This window comes from Nycticebus coucang, chromosome 4, assembly GCF_027406575.1.
Source record: "Nycticebus coucang isolate mNycCou1 chromosome 4, mNycCou1.pri, whole genome shotgun sequence".
In the NCBI taxonomy this organism is placed as follows: Eukaryota; Metazoa; Chordata; class Mammalia; order Primates; family Lorisidae; genus Nycticebus; species Nycticebus coucang.
This window is the reverse complement of record NC_069783.1, coordinates 34,526,572-34,544,739: the sequence shown is the minus strand read 5'-3', so window position 1 is coordinate 34,544,739 and position 18,168 is coordinate 34,526,572. Positions and strand designations below refer to the sequence as shown.

The window sequence follows — 18,168 nt, the reverse complement described above, 5'->3', positions numbered from 1 at the left end:
TTGTACCTTTGTCCCCTCTATGCTCCTCCATATATAGAAAACTGAAAATTGTTTGTAAGTGAACAGTCACTCTGTGTTTGCTCACCAGAGTTCTGGGTTATTTACTGAGAAATGTTTCAAATAATTCTGCTGGGAGTCATCATGGTTACCAGGGGACATACCATCTAATCATGGCCCGTAGCTGCTCTTGACTCCCCACAGGGAGACAAGCTTTCTGACTTGCTGCTCTGAATGTCAAAGGAGGAAGACAGTTTCCAACTTTATCTCTCATATTTCCTCTGCTCCTCTGCGGGGTCAGCTTCGCTAGTGTGTGGGAAGCAGATAGACAACACAGTTTAATAGCAGGGCTGGGTGTGGTTGTTATGGTGATAAAGGAAATGAAAGTGGAAGGAGTTTGAATAATATTTATTTGAGGAGTCATAGCTTGTCCTCTAAAAGCTATTTACCAAGTGCACAACATTACACCAATCCTTACAAAGAACTGTTGGAATGTACGAACAGGGGTTAGAATCTCTGAGTAATTTCCCCCATCAAAGAAGAGGACAATTTTCAGGAAACTCTTAAAGAATGTAACATTATCATCAGAATCACATTTGACAGCAATAGGTAACTGTAGTCATATGTATCAAGAAAAATAGTCATATGTTGCATTTATTTCCATGTACTACCGATTATATCACCATGTATGTATCCGTGCTTACGTATATCTGGCAATATAGATCTGTGCATACACATGGGATATTATATGTATACATGTCTTGTGGCATTGAAAGCAAACATATATGTAACATGCATTTTTTAATAGAAAACACATATTTCCCACGTACATGAACCCACACTATTATAAGGACCACCACCACCACCACCATTATAATAAGACTTGACCTTAGCCAGGCACAGTGGCTCATGCCTGCCTGTAATCTTTGCACTTTGAGAGGCTGAGGCAGATGGATCGCTTGAATTCAGGAGTTCGAGACCAGCCTAAGCGAGAGTGAGACCTCCCATCTACTAAAAAATAGAAAAAAATTGAGGCTTGAGCCCAGTAATTTGAGGGTGCTGTGGCACTCTACTGAGAGTGACATAGACTATGACACTCTCTCTCAAAAAAAGAAATAATAATAAAAGAAAGACTTGACCTTAGGCAGACATGAAGCCAGTCTGAGAGGCAGAAAGGAATACATGGGTAACACTTCTGGGAGTACCACGTCGCACGGAGGTGTAACACCACAGCATAATATTATTTGAAGAATTCCTCACAGAACAGAAACAAGTTGGCTCTCAATCAGAAAGCATTCAGAAGGCTCCATTGTGATTAGCAAGCAATCAGAACACCAAAGGCCCTTAGCACATATAAATGGAGAACTATTATATTTTCTTCTTACCACAGAGATAAATATCACTTTAAATGTTATGTGCAAGATATTTAGGCAATTAAAAAATTTAGTTACTCAGACACAGGGCAATCACAACTGTAAAGATCAGATTTTGTTCCATGCCTGAGAAAAGTGAACGAGGTCCTCTGAGGTCAGGTCCTGGAACCACAGGACAAGTCACAAAAGTCCCTCCTCAATGTGGTTTCAAGGATACTTGCTGAAGTCACTTTAACTGCTCCTCGGCCATGAACTCAAACTGCATCAAAACACTGAAACAAGCGTTCTTTCATGTACCCTGTTGCAAAAACACACCCCTGATATTTACAAAAGCTCTGTGAGGCACATTGGACTTTTTCCCCCCAAAGCAGGAAGAATAGTAAATAACAATCTTTAATGTACTATAAAAACATAAACAAGATCACAAAGTGTTCCAGGCACCTTCACAATGTCCTTATGTTAGGGGACAACCAGTATCCTTACCTATTTTTCTAATTTGCAGGACTTCTATTCTTAACAGCAGAACATGGGAACACATTTTGAAGAGAAAAAGAAAATATTTCATTTTCTAAACGGGGTGAAAGGAAAAAAACTTAACAAGATACAATATTAGCTCATTTTACTGACAAACAACTTTCCTCTGTGTCTATAAAACTGGGATTTTTATCTACAGACAAATATATAGAGATAATAAGAGAAAGAAGTATCCATTTTTTAACATTATTAAATTCCTGTATTGTTCTTTTGTTATTGGAACAGGAAAAGAAATGCTACTGATAAGGAGAAAGCACTTCACTTGCTTTTCGGGAAATTAAAAAAAAAAAAATCCCAGTGACAGAGAAAAGAATAATGAAGTGTAGAAAAACTAGGAAGTTGTCAGCCAGAAACAAACAAAAAAAACACATCCTCAATCTAGAGGAACATTCCAGACCCTTAAAAACTCACACGGACGTTAATTCATCTCGTGTTAATCCCTTCCCGCTTCCAACTTTACAGGCATCACTTCCTCCTGATGCAAAAAACACTTAGCAATGGAGATCACAAATCAAAAGCAGGAAGACGCCCCATAAAGAGTAAATCCCGAGCTTGAGATGGATCAACAACCGATGTGAACTCACTATTCTTATCTTAAAGAGTGGTCACGCAGGCTTCCAAGTAAATTACTCAAATGCCTCAGGAACTGCGTGTGTAGTGAAAAGTCAGTATGAACTAGAGAATGAGGCAAATTTTAGTAGGGGAGTATTTCTTTAAAAAACCCAAATATTTAATTTTAGTGTTCCTAAATATCTTTCTTAAGTTATGCATTTCAAGAAGACACAGGAACCAGTTCTAGAAGTAAATATAGTATGTCCACGAATCACAAAATAGCTTTTAAATCGATTAAAATTAGCTGTGATTTATTTTTTATCCATTACCTTCTAGAATGTCTACCACGCACAGGATTCAGACTGGGCATGGCCGCTCCACCCTCATTACAATGGCTTGTGTGTCTGTCTGCCTCTCCCACCAGACTTCCCAGGGTGAGGTCCTTCCCAGATCCGTCTCAAATGACCCTGCGCGGTGGGCCAGTGCCAGGTTCACCCTCCCAAGTGAGCAGGGTGCAGTCAGGCAGGGCCACACTGACTGCAGGGACCCACATGCTACCAGGGAGAGCTCTCCTACTTCTGCGCTGAATTTCTTTAATGGTAATTTCACAATTAGAAAGGATTAAAGTGTGGGAAGGCTGGTGGGAAGTTAACACTCTAAGTGCAATCAATCAATAATGGTAGATGGTCCAAAATTTTTCCTAGATTGCATAGAGTAAGATGATACTGAGCTTTTGAGGTAAGAAAAAAAAAAAAGAATGGGGAGGCCATGAAGGGAAAAAGACAAATTTGACGGTCTTCGTAATTTTCACCTAATGTTCGCTTTATTAACCTTCACTCAACAGAAGTGTAAGAAATTGCAGAGGTCTATTTTTACGTGTGATTGTATGCACTCGGCCCTGCCTCCTCTCATCAATAATGATATATTTTCTTTTTCTTTTTTTTTAAGTTAAAACCATCTTTTCCCAAAAGACCGTGTCCCTCAGAAAACCTCTCAATCAAAATACTAGTAAATATATAACACTAGTAAGGCCAGGAAGTAGAAAACAACCCAGAATCTACCAGAGAATCCTTACCTATACTGATAAAATTACAACATCTGAAATGATCACTTTTTAATGACATGGAAATTTATGCTAAAGTAATTATGTTCTCAAACTCTTCTTGACCTTCTCTTTCACTGGCATTTTTTATTCATAAGCAGAATATAAACTGTCTGGCTTGGCTGAGTTGTCCATAATCCCAGATTATGGTTTTGGAATACTAATGACTCTAACTAATGAGGTTTTAATGGCCTGAGATACCAGCCTAGGAACAGCTCAGGAGTGACAACCCTGTTGGGGCACACCCTCTGGCTGATGCAGAGGAGCTGGCCTAGGGCAGCAGCTCTGCCCTCTGGGAGATGAGAACCCCCGTGGACACAGAAGGGACAGCTCCCAACTCCTCTCAAAGGGTCAGGGGCCCTGCCGCGGAGAGTGGGAGAGTGGTCTCCATTCATAGCTCCCTTTACCAGCAGCTCACAAGGCCTCCTCCCGGGCTAGGATTCCAGATCCTTTGCTCATGTCATGAAAAACCTTTGTGGGGCTAGGGCTTAGCTGAACGCAGCTGGGGAAAGCAGCAACTCAGCAGCTCTGTGTGACAGAGCACATGCCGAGCCCTGGGAACAACTGAGAGAGGTCACCTACAGACAAGTCGGGAACCACAAACATGTGGGGGCGGTCTGGGCCACCCAGCAGGGAAAACATCAACCTGCTACAGTCAGTCATTACACCAACATTTTTTAAGCATCCTGGGTAATGGAAATAACAAAGTTTTAGGCATGGACCCCAAACAACGCTATTTTTCTGGCTTAAAGTCCAAGGTTGTTTTTTGCCCTTTTAATAATGACAACAAATGTATTTTTTTTTCCTTGCTCTGTTGCTCAGGCCTGAGTTCCACAGCATCAGCCTAGCTCACAGCAACCTCAAACTCCTGGGTTCAAGTGAGCCTCCTGCCTCAGCCTTTTGAGTAGTTGGTACTACAGGCAGCCATCATGATGCTGGGATATTTTTTCTATTTTTAGTAGGGACAGGGTGGTCCCGAATTCCTGAGCTGAAGAGATCTCACCTTCGCCTCCAAAAGTGTTAGGATTACAGGCATAAGAGCCACTGAGCCGGGCCAACAAATGTCTTTTTAAATGTACATATTAAGTCCATGGTATTTAACCTTGAAATAAAGTACAGACATGTAGCAAAAACTGCTCATCTACAACTTCTGATACTCCATTAACTAACTTGAGAAAAGGAATGGGAAGGGGGAAGACAGGTGTTTAGGTACATCATGGGACAAAAGAGATGGTTTTAAAGCTTAGACTTAAGAGCTAAAGCAAAGGGGAGAAAAACCCATGCATGCGTGATACAGAACGGTACATACTATTTACAAAGGACTACAGAAAGCATGACTCTAAATGTCAACTTGAAAACCTGGGTTTTATGCCAATCCTTTTTGTAACCCTCTATGGCTGAATAGAAGGCTTCTTATGCTTCCATCCACTCCTCTTAGTAACTGGATATAAAATATTTAATTATGACTCTTTTTTGCCTGGGCACAAGAAATCACAACAACCAGAAGGTCACTGTATGACTTCCAACATTAAACTACAGGTATAATTATTCAACCAACTGCTCCTCTCCAACTGGTCTAAGGCCAAGTTCCTTGAGTTTCCTGTTTTTATTTCCCAGATATTTGAAACTGGTTTCCGCCTTTTGGTAGCCCTTTTTATTTTCCTGGTACCAGTTATCAAGACATCAAAACAACAATGATTTAAAACATGTTTTTAAGGACAAGTCTCCAAAAAATGTGTACCTATGACATAAAAGTTTAAAACACTGATTTCCTTGTCAACCTAAATAAAAAGTATACTACTTTCAAAAATAAGGAACTTTATGAAAATGAAACATGTATATTTAAAGTCACTTTATAGATACACACACAAATATGTGTGTATATGTACGTATGCTCCAAAAAAGGAAAGACAGACTATGTTATCAATATGCAATTGTTTACAAAGACAGTGGATCAGCAACACAGATTTAAAGTTGTGTAATGGCCTAACTGCCTTAATTATACAGGTATCACTAATGACACCTGGGCAGCTAAAGGAAAAATCAGCTGGGACCTTGATGACAAGAGATTCCTGACCCAAGTGGAAGGGGAGGTTAAGTGGCCTTTTCATTTGCTCGAGGGAAGAGTTAGTAGCTCCAAACTTGATAAGCAATGTTAACTGGATTCCTCTAAAAAAAATTGTTAAACAGTTTACATGCTTTCAGATATAACTAGCTAAAGGAAAATAGAAGATGAGTAATTTTAATGAGGTACCTGACTAAATTAAAACTTCAGAATTTTTACACACGGAAGTCCTAAAGCAGAGAAGGCATGGTTCCTAAAACACAGACTGATTTGCTTCAGAATAGATAAGAAACAGAGTTTATGTTTTAAGGGGGTTTGGAGTGGTTAAGAACACATATTAATGGCAATTTAGAAATACCTGGTGTTCGCTGGTATATTTTCCTCTAAACTTTATAAACCTCATAAAGTGTACTGAACCAGCCCATTTCCATCCTCCCTTCAAAAGAATAATTAACAATAGTGATAATTGTAAGTACAGCCTTCTAAGTTTAATTCTGCTACGTCACAGCCTTATAGTATACAGCAATTATATTGTTGGAGAACACATAACTTAACTCTCAGTGTATCTGATCCTGTGAATCAATAAGTATACTGGGTAATTTTGACTCCAGTCAATACTCTATTAGAAAAATTGAGTGATAATGACATTTAAATACTATGCAGGAGATCAATATAATTGAAAAAAAATCCACAGACATAATATTTTAGATATACTCATAAAGTGTAGCGCAGATCAAATGAGTAAACTTATATGAGGTATCAACTCTATTAAAAATGAGTAATTTCCTCAGCCTCCAACTCTCAGGATTTGTTCTGTCCCTGACCACGTGGGTCATATATATGCAATGGGAAATGTCTCCACAGCATTTTCAATTTCTTATACTAGTTACTTGGAAAATTTTTTAAAATCACATAATGAAACCATTTCTATGTATTAACATGTGAAGTTAAAATAATGTATAACATATGCTTTGTTCTTAAAAACAATGGAAGATGTGGTAAAAATCAAAATTAGGCCCAGTGATTGCTTAAAATTATGGTGTTCTCTCATACCAGCACAACAAATCCATTTCTCTGTGTAGGGAAGTGAATTCACATCAACCATGACTTTGCTACTCAAAGCGTGGTGAAAAAAATGGCAGTAGCGGCTTCTCCGGAGGCTTGTTGGAAATGCAGATTCTCTTGCCTCAGTCCTCTCCTAATTGATCAAAATCTACGTGTGATCATCGGTCCTGCTCAAAGGGGCACTGAGAAACCCTCCAGGCACAACATGCGGGCCTCCCTGAGGACCCCGGGACTGTCAGAGGGGCAGAGCTGGGAACTCTGTCTTCCCCGTACTTAAAGAATGGCAGCAGACTTCTTGCTACAGCTAAAAGTGTCTCCATATAGCACTTCCAGTGGTAAAAATACTAAGAGAAAATTCTGTTGCACGATCTCAAAGGTGGCACAAATGTTAATTCATAAGCCCAGCTCCCTTTGGGTTGCATTTGCTTGGGTGTTTTCTGTGACCATTTCCCCTCATAGGTACATTTTAAAAAATTAACAGAAAGTACTCCTGGGGAAAAAGTTCTATGAATCAAAGTGATACAGTTTAGACCATTTTCAAAATGGTCCTTCAGCTAAATGCAAACCAAAGTCACACTGGAGAGCCTGAGGTGCAGCGCAGGTGGCGCCTGCTCAGTGCTCTCGGGACGAAAGCGTGAAGGAAGCAGCAAAGCAGCTCTCAGCTGAGGGCAGGCCTAGAAGCCAGCTCTGAAGAACGCCGAGGAGATTCTGCTCGACTGAAAGTCTGTGACTATAATCCTACTTCTTTTTTACTTTTCTTTTTGAGACAGTGTCTCACTTTGTCACCTTCAGTAGAGTGCTATGAAGTTACAGCTCACATCACCCTCAAACCCTTGGGCTCAAGTGATCCTCTTGGCTCAGCCTCCCAAGTAGCTGGGATTATAGGCACCGACCACAATGCCCAGGTATTTTTAGGGATGGGGTCTCACTCTAGCTCAGACTGGTCTCGAACCCTGAGCTCAAGCGAGCCACCCACATCAGCCTCCCCGAGTGCTGGGATGGCAGGTGTGAGCCACCGAGCTCTCTTTTCTCACTACATCATCATCTTGCTGCTCCTACTCTGAACTCATTCTAATGCCAAGTGTGGATCTGACCAGGTCTACTGTACTCAAATACTTTCAAAGGCTTTTTTGAATAAGGGAGCACAAATGGATTCAATCAGTTAGCAATTAACCAAAATCATATATTCTGGGGGTATTTTTTGAGTACTTTTTTCATTTTTTCAAATTAATATGAGGGTACAAATTTTAGGTTACACTGTTCTCACTTCCAGGGTAAAATGCCATTTGTAGAGGAGCCCCTCACCCAGGGAGCATGTTACATGCCCTCACAATGTGCACATTAGGTAAGATATTGATTTCATATTAGTATGGAGTGCACTGGATATTTATTTTTCCATATATTCTGTTTTATGCTTCCCAGTATCACGGGTGCCACCAACTGTGTTTCAAGCTAACTCTCAGTTGGCCCCCAGCATCAGGCCCTGGACTTTGTCCTCATTGCTCACAGAGGTGTCAGCACTCTGCACCACCCACCTCACAGGTCCTTTTATCTCATTTTTGGTGTGTTAACATTGCCAGTCACTTTTTTCCCCTCTCTTATGCCCATTACTGTCACATTAATCTTCCTAAAAATGCTCACGCTCCCCACATCACTTATACACTCAAAAGTCATGAAAGACATCACACTCTTCCGGGGCAGATGACTCACAGACCCTTTATCTCCAGTTCAGACCCATAACTCTCATCTTCCCCTTGATTCTCCATAGATACCTCAATCATAACAAAACAAACTCGCTATCCACCTCATCTAACCTCCCACAAAGGTGCTCTCCTTGCAGTCCACATTCTGTAAATGACAGCATTATTTATCAGCCCCCAGACATCTATCCGGACCACTCCCCAGCAAACATCTTGACACTTATACCCCCACCCCCAAATCTGGGAGTCTTCCTCTTCCTTATCTCCTAAAGTCAATCAGCCACTAAAGCTCCTGACCTGACCACCTTGATTTCCTCTGTATCCTCTGGCCATCCTCTCTTTTTTGTCCAAGGCTGCTCTGAAACTTTCCTTCCCCTCTGCTGAACCACCCAACATATTTCTCAAACTTGGGCTCAATTCCCAGTTCCTCCACAAAGCCTTGCTTGATTTATCCATGTATGAATGCAAAGCAGCTCTTATTTGTCTACTCAATATAAGACAACAATATATACTATCACATGCCAACTTTTGACTGCCTATCTCTTCTCTAAAATATCTTAGGGAAAAATAATTCAAGACAGCCAAAAGTTATAAACCATTTAATACTCTTAAGTGCTTTTCACTTAAACAAAGAAGGAATTTCTAAAGCCCCAAGTATCTTCCTCCTTTGGTAGAATTACCTCCCAAGCTCCAAAGAAGAACAAGTTGCACATAATCTACACGTGGTGCATGATATGACAAGGGCTAAAAAGTATTTTCTCTGCCTGGTGAAAAATCAGTGTGAATTGGGTTATGTTTATTGTTCTGTATCATATTCCAACTAGGTTATACCTCTTTGTGGAAAGATCGGACTTTCCTCAGGGACACATCTCTGTAGTTCTCAGTACACTTACCCGGGAGCTCTGCCTGGGTGCACGCTACTTAATGAGTTAGTCAATTATATCACAAGTATTAAGTGACAAATAGCTCTATGTGAACCACAAAAGGAAACTTTCAAGTCCTCCCTAAATCTGCCCTTCTACCTAGTAAAGGATGCTATGATTTGCTTAATTCTAAAATCTATGAGTATTCCTCAATTTCTCTTTTCCTCCCCACCCAAACTGACATGCCCTGTTATTTCCAAATGCTGTTCACATCCCCCCATTTCTCTTCATCTTCAGCATCAGGTATAAGTCACTGTTTCCATTCTTCCATCTCCCTGCCTAAAACTGCTCTCTTCTCCACCATATCAATCTTTTAAAAGACAAATCAAGTTACGTTACATCTTTGCCCACAGTCCCTGCACAGCTTTCCTCTGTACTCACCACAACATCCACACACCTCAGAGGAATCTCCATGGCCTCAAGGGGTCTGGCCCTGACTCCCCTCTCCCACTTTCTTCCTACATTCGGGCCACACTGTCCCTTCTTGCTTTTTCTCGTTATTTTCCCCACATGCCAAGCTTGTGCTTTCCTCAGAGCTTTTGCCATCCCCTCTGTAAGGAATTCTCTCTCCTCTGATCGTCATGAGGCTGACTCCTTTGTGCAATCAGCTTTCAGACCAAATACCCTGCCTTCCCGAAACAGGTCCCTGACATCCCTACCTACAGCAATTTCCCCAGTGATCCTCTATGGTAGCACCCTGATTATTCTTCTTCACGGCTTTTATCATTATTATATGATACTTTCTTGTTGAGTTATGTATTTGTCACTCTTCCACCCTGAATATAAACTCTAAGAGAGCTGTATCCTCAGCAACCACAACAGTGCCTTGTACACATTTGGCACTTAATAAATACTTGCTGGATAAAATGAATAGATGACTGTTTTCCAGTGTTTTATATTCTTCACAGAATGTGGCATGGTTTTATATTTCTGATTACTTCTTGAATTTATGATAACCACTCTGAATTACAATGACTTTTTAAAAGCCATGTACCCAAACTTGGAATTATATGCAAACTTAAAAGTCCAATGTTATTCACTGCATCACGGAAACGCATGGAAATCTTTAACTGTAGACTTTCACTGTGATTACCAAGCCAGAGCAGCCCCTCAGAATCCCCTTGTGCAGCTGTTGAGGCTGGTGCTGTTTTTGTTGGTTTGGTTCCCTCCTTTGACCCACCGGGCAGCAATTTCCCTTTTGTGGTATCTGGCTTTCTTAAGACCATGGTCAAAGTGAGAGGACTTGCAGGTCAGTCCGTTCATCAGATTTCTTCTTTGCAAAATACAGACTACTCTGACAAACGATTCTGCACAAAGCTACAGCTGACTGCTGTCCAGTTATCCTATTTCCTCTAAACTTTTGACAAACTGATTTTACAGTGATATGTCTGTACATTTTAAGAAAGAAAAGAATGAGTAAAATCCAGACGAACTCCTTTCCTTTTAAACAAATGTAAGAAATACACAGGAACTTTTCCAAGGCCTAGAAATTGCCAGTACTCTTCATAAATCTATAAATATTCAAATACCCTCCAATGACTTCCACACATTTTTAAAAATGTTACAGCTATGTTTGGAATTCATTTTCAGCATTATCCCCCCAAACACAGAAACGGAGACATGTGTTTTCTCATTATGTTCTGCCAACAATACTATTCTTTTTGCCCTGTACCCAACACTGCTCGTTAATAGTGCAAACCACCCAAAGGAACAGTCTCCAAAAGAAGGCTTTAATTACAACTAACTATTCACCTTCCCATAAGAGACCACCAGCAGCAAGTCTGAATTTACCAGTTCAGTCATCATCACTGGACTCTTAGGCATATTTGGCTTTGCAGTATCACCCATGCCCTACACAATCCTCCTTCCCAAATCCTTTTCTGTGTCTAGTCTGTCATTAATGAAATCCCCTCGACCCTCATTCTCCAGTCTGGATCTTCTTTTCGCTTTCTTGCTCTAACTGAAACCTGGGCAGGCCCTGGCTACGCGTTTCCCCTGGAAGTCCTCTCACTTGCACACACGTCACGGCTTTATCACCCATATTCCAGAGATCCTGGGAGTGGGGGAGGGGTTCTTTCTGTTTTCACTGCCACTTTCAGATTATTCTTCCCCTTCTCCTTCAAAAAATGAAACCTTGCTCACTGGAAACAGACACAATCATTATACCACACATTGGCAGCTACACGTAGGTGTTGCATTGATCTGCACAACTCATGTCTCAAATGTCTCCCCCGTGCCCGACTACTGTTCCTTCTCGGCATCTGATGCATCTACAGGGGCACTCCATCCTGGCCTAGGGGGCTGACCTCCCGCTCCAGCCATCTTGCTCTTCCCTCCTCCTCCGTCCACCACCTCATCCCAGGTCATTCTCAGCCCTCATCCCAACCAATACTAATCTTGTCATCGAGTATTCTTTCTACAAATTCCTCCTTGCTTCCTTAACTATCCCTCCCTCGGCCCCAATAACTTTTCAATCCCACCAGGACCCCCCATCCACTGACCACATCATTCACGGTTTCTGTCTGCTTCCCAGCACGGATCACATGATTGATCACCATAAACATTCTCTTGTATAACCATCCATCCCCGAGCCCCTCTTTCCTCAGAAAAACTCCCAACCCTGGCTACTTCTCAACCCACCCCGCACCTGCATCAGAAATAGAGAAAAACATGGAGCTCTGCTGGCCGGCCTCTCTTCAAACGTAACCATGAGCCTCAAATTAGCTGTCAACACCAAGACACGACCACCTCCCCGGTTAATTCACTCGTCCTTACCCTTGAGGTGTGTAGTTACGTTTTTCTCTCCCTCTTCAATTTTCCACCCCCTTCTTCTTCCTCAATCAGAAGATGACCTTGTTTTAGACTCTTCTGAGAAACAGAAACAAGGTGGCTCCTCAAAGACTTTGCTCCTGCACCTGCCTTTCTTCTATGTATTACCGTCTTCTTCCTCTTTGCTACATCATTCCTGTCCTCATTCAAGCATGCTATAATAGCTCCCGTATTTTTTGAAGTCACTCTTGACCGTACATCCCCCCCTCTTCCATGACTTGCACTATCATTCTGTTTTAGATTAGAAATCCTAGAAATCACCTTGGTGAGTTTTCCTCTCTCCCCCATCTGTCAGCAGGGGTGTATCCATCTCCATGCCGTTTCCCTGCCACCACTCTACTCCAGTTTTCACAGCACATTTAAATTAGAGCTTCCCGAGGAGCCTCCTGACTGCAGAATCCCCCTTTGCTAATCCATTTTCTGTCCCACCACTCGCCCCGTTTGCTTAATGCTAACTTTATCATCTTCTCTTTGCTTCTCTCCGCCCACAAACCTGCATGACTTCTGACAGCCCACATTACTGGGCTTAAGCTCCCTACACCATGTTAAAGATATTTCACTATTTGGTAACCTTCTCACCTCCCCGGCTCATCAACATAAAACCCTGCTTTTTCAGACCTGTTCCTGAACTGTCTTAGATATAAGTTACGCGAACTCTCACTTCCATATTTTATTCTTTGTCCATGTGGTTCTCACTCCTGCAATCCATCATCATCCCAATTCTACGTGGTTCAGACCCTACCCTCTATGACACCCGATCATAGAATGCCACCCCAGACTTTCTTGGCTCCAAGCGCCTCTCACATTCCAAGTCCTCATCACTATTAAAGATTTATTTATAAGTACAGTTCCATCAATAATTCTTTCATATACATCCAATTATAAGTGGGCTTTGCCTTCTAAATTGTTTCTCAGAAAAATGGAAAACCCCTAATCCCAACGTATAGTATCTCATATACTGCGGGGTGCTTTATTTTGCATAATAAAGCACTATTTTGTAGAAAATGTTAACCTTTAGTGAACTCCACTGATTCCACATTTGTATTACACAGAGGCCATCTGATAGAACAAGTTTAAAAATAAAAGGTAAAGAAATATAATCAGATGCTATAATTATTCCTGTGAGAATGACCTCAAAATTTGAAGTGCTGAATCTCACAGACAGCCTTTTTAGAACCACTTTATATATATATATATATATATATATAAAACAAACAAACAAAAAAATCAATAAAGTTTATCTGCACATTGCAAAGATAATAAATACAAACCTACCTAATTAAAAACCCAATAGTCCTAATTTTATGTGAATAGACACTGGGTTTAGGGACAACACTAACTATGGGTAGCATCATTCAAAATCTGCTATACCCCACACAACTCGGACGCCAGAGAACAAGAACGGGTGTGCTCGGGGAGGGCATTACATGGCCTGGAAGGGGCCTAGCGGAGACAGTAACCCCAAGGATGAGGCAATTGAAATGTATGAATGAAACACTGAATATGAAGAACAGCAAAAGGTAACCATTTTAAATTGCTGTAATATTTAATAAAATGTGATTTAAAATATGTATGAGTAACCAAATTAGCAAATTTAACTGTTTAACACATTAAATGCTGTAAGAGTTGAATTTAATTTTTGTTAGTTTGGTGCCTGGGGCCTTGTGAAGCATATAGAACTCACAAGTCTCTTGACCTATCATGACCTACCATGGCCCTAAGGGAAATTTTTTCTAGTGTGGCAGTCAATGTATTCAATAGACATGGGACCACATCATCTGTATCTCTAAGTCTTTATTTCAATTCTGAAGTTTGCAAAATACTTTTTGGTGACGGACAATGAGGCTGAGGAGCAAAGGGCCAAGCAGACAACTGAAGTAAGTTGTGTAACTGACGGTATTGTCTAAAGTCCTGATGTGGCTGGAAGAATACTTGGCCTGGTTAGTCCTGGGCCTATTACTCATCAATTGTGTAGAAGGACCGTTTCCCAGTGCTCAGAATTCAAGGACTGGATTCAATGTTACCTAAGATCCTTTGCAGTTCTATATTTTTATCTCCACTGTTTTCCACTCCATTCTCTTTTGAGTCAGCAGCAGTGGTAAATACAAAGAAAAATGTTATTTCATAGGTTACTGTAAATTTCTTCTTCATTACTGCTTACTGTAACTTGGAAATATAATCCATTTCAGAAACTTCACCCTTGTTCTACTGCCCTTATAAAGCTTTATTTCTGGACCTTGGGAATCTTTGGTACTCTAAACTATATTATCAATCTTTCCATCTTATAATGATATCCTCGTAGAGATAAAAGGTATTTTTAAAACTATCTCACTCCCCACTCTTTCTCTCCCCCCAAGAGGAAAGTGAGGCTAAGAAGGAGTTTAATCCTGGTCAGGGGCAGGGATAAGACCCAGGTTAGGCCTTACCTCACGTCAATTTAGTTGTGAGCCATAGCACTGTGTACTCCACTCAGGATTACTATGATTATAAATCATATTTCAAGTTCTTAATCTTTTTTCTAGGTTGTATGCATGAAGGTACAAAAATTATGGGCCGTGTTAATGTAATTTTCTTGTTACTTTAATTCTTGACATCTCTTCAGAGATGAAATGCCTAATGATCCATGCATACGCTATGGGATTCTTGCCCCACCCTCTGCCCCGCCAGCAAAATCAGTCAAAAATCTTCCATCATCACTGCACAATTCTCCTTCCTCTTCTAAAGAAATACCCTTTCTAGCCAGATGAGCTGAATTTCTAATTAGCAGGCTCTCCTCCCGGAACACCATCCTTAGGTAAATCAAGCAGAATGCACTTGGTGACAACAGATACTGATTTCAAGCTCACCACTCATGAAATCATTCATCATGCAAGGATGCCCCAGGCAGGTTGACACGAAGTACCCTACTCACACGACCACAGCACTGCCCTTCCACGGCTCCTGGGAGACACGCACAGCTACGTATCAGCACCTGGTCAACTTTATACATTTTCCATTGGATTATAAGAGCTGCCAATATCTACAAGCATGTCTTTGCCTTTTCAAGTTCAAATACTATTGTTGTCCAGAGTTACACAATGCTAAGGCTCATGGCTGGATAGCTAACAAAAATCAATGCTTACCTTCAATCCTCTTTAAAGCTGAAAGGCACATATCCTTCCTTGGAAATTCAAAGGGATTGTTGCAGGTTCGAATGGTGTCACATTCACATTTTCCATTGATTATATTGCAGCCAGAAATAAGGTTTTCATTGCATGGTTCAAAGCCAAGTAGTTGGTCATCATCCCAGTTCTCATCTGTAAAACAACAATCAGATGTTTCCTCGCAACTTCCTTCAATCGAAGGCCTATTTCAGAGCAAAAATGCATGGGGACTTCAAAGTTAACAAGTAATATCGATACCTCAATTTGTGAATGGCAGTTTGGCTGAAGTTTTACAAATGAATGAAACCCAGTCTCCTCCTCATGACTGAGAAGATTGAAATACAGCCATACATGTAGACATTAAACAGCTACATATATACGAATGTTTGTGATGTGATTAAAACCACTGTTTATGTGTTATTACAACTGAGATAATACATTTAAAATTTTTAATATTAAACAAAGATCCCTGGATTTTTCTATGTTCAATAAAATTACAGCAATCACATTTATCACTCTATAAAATTATTCCCCAGAAAGCTAATTTTTTACTCTATCAGTAGAGATCAACTTCAGGGTTTTTGAGACAGAGTCTCATTTTGTTGCCCTTGGTAGAGTGTCATGGCACCATAGCTCACAGCAACCTCAAACTCTTGGGCTCAAGTGATTCTCTTGTTTCAGCCTCCCAAGTAGCTGGGACTACAGGCACCCATGACAACGCCTGGCTATTTTTAGAGAGGGGGGTCTCACTGTAGCTCAGGCTAGTCTGGAATCTGTGAGCTCAAGCAATCCACACACCTCAGCCTCCCAAAGTGTTGGGATTACAGGTGTGAGCCACCACAACTGGCCCCAACTTTAGGTTTAAAACAGCTCTCCAACTTAATACATCAGGTCAGCTAACAAACATCAAAAATCAGACACCATCAAAAGAGTCAAGAACCAGAGAGGAAGAGATCCTTTCCAGTGCTTTTCAGGACAGATTGACAGAGTCTCCCACAGCTTAGCCAAAGCTAGGAATGACAAAACTAAGGGCCACAGCCTAGTGAGAGGCTGAGACCAAGTCAGGCCCTGGACATGAACCAGAGTAGACTAAAATAAAGTAAAATTTAAGAGCAGCTTTCATAGGACCCAGCTCCAAAAGAATTCAACAAATATGACAGAACTACTGGCAGGCTCATTCTTAATAATACTCCTCATAATTCAAAAACCTCTTTTAAGAATCCTTCTTGCATTATATGGCTTTTCCTCTCTCTCTTAACATTATCTTTAACAGATACTTTATCCACCTGAATTGGGTACTGACTGTTAAATCGTAAACATGTTCCTGATAACTGTATCTGAAGAGAATTTTTGAAAGTGCTTGAATTTAAGACACCTTAAATGTGTTGTTCAAACCAAGACAGGTATAAAGGCCGTCTTAAGAATGGTTTTCACAGCAGACAGTGTAAACATACGGCCCCTGAGTTTTACAGGGCCAACTTTTACTTCTGGTGTCCTCACTCAGTGTGTGAATTACCAAAAGTCTGGTCTCCCTCAAGGAAATAATTAATTTTTGTGTCAAGGTGTCCTTAGAAGAAAATCATTTACAATATAAAGAGCTTCAGGGTGATTCTTTAGAAAAGGAGAACAGAAAGACTCCTGTTTCATTTCAGGAGATCTCAGCCTCACTGATCGAATCAAAGCCTCAACTCTTAATAAAACTATTACCTTTTGAACTGAAAGGTTAAACAAAATACAACTTGTGCTGTAAAGTTTGTTTTCCTATTGAGCCTGTATTTGGTCCTTAGAAACAGCCTATATATAATACACACACACACACACACACACACACGAAGGTGCAGTCATATAATCGAGGCAACAGTGAAATGGCTCAAGTACTCTCAAAGGGAAACCAGTAAAGAGTACCCCGTGAAAACAATTCAACACGAGGGAAAAGGGAATACCTATCTTCAGTTACACATATAACAAAGTGTGCACCTCAATATTCTTTCTTTTTTTGTTTTGCAGTTTTTGGCAGGAGCTGGGTTTGAACCCGCCACCATATGGGGCTGGCGCCCTACCCCTTTGAGCCACACGCACGGCCCACCTAAATGCTTTCTTAGCTCTGTGTTTAACTGCTAACAGGCCAGTAGGATGACAGCTCAGTGAAATTTGCCATTAAGGAATTTCCTGACTGTATGTGTAAATTTGTAACTCCACGATAGTTCTACCTCAGGAATTAAAAAATTTTATAAGACACTGGATAATATTTTAACCACTGAAAACGTACCTACAATTCTCTTTTCTTCCTATTTCTGAGTGGACACATTTATTACTGTTTTTGTAAGTATGTACAGTTATGTCACTAAATTTGAGTTGATCCTACCACAAAATTTTTCCACAACAAACACCCCTTTCTTCCATTACAACTGGAACAACCTAAAGATACCACTCTCCTGAACTATCACAATGTCCTCTCATCCGGCTCCCTGTCTCTGTTTTCTTGGCCTTCTTCATTCCTCACTCTGTCTCCAGAATCATCTTCCTCCAAAACAAAAACAAACAAAAACCCTGCTCAGTGTCTGGTCTTGCCAACAAGAAAAAGTCCAAACTTACTCTTGAATAAGAGGTTCTTCAGGACATGGCTTGTATCTACTTCTGCAGACTCATCTTCCACCAATCCCTCTCACCTCCTAATGTTCTAAGCACACTGAGGTTCTCACTGCAAATCTGTAATTACTGCTTCCATGCTTTGCTCATGGGGTATCATCTGCCCAGAACACCTCCTTTCCTTCCTCCTCTGCAACTCCAATTCATCCTTCAAGACCCAGTTCAAATGTTACCTCTTTGAGAAGTCTCCTCCAGCTCCCCTACGAGACTGAGCTGTTCCAGCCTCTATTTCTCAC

General features: G+C 40.8%; 1 protein-coding gene across 4 annotated transcripts in view; it reads right to left on the bottom strand.

Annotated features, from left to right (window-relative positions):
* CRIM1 (cysteine rich transmembrane BMP regulator 1) overlaps positions 1-18,168 on the bottom strand; it is a 202,468-nt gene that overhangs the window by 144,628 nt on the left and 39,672 nt on the right. For all 4 annotated transcript variants that reach the window (XM_053587500.1, XM_053587501.1, XM_053587502.1 and 1 more), the window contains exon 2: positions 15,263-15,436. In XM_053587500.1, coding sequence (XP_053443475.1) covers positions 15,263-15,436 — 174 coding nt within the window. The remainder of the gene's footprint in view (positions 1-15,262; positions 15,437-18,168) is intronic.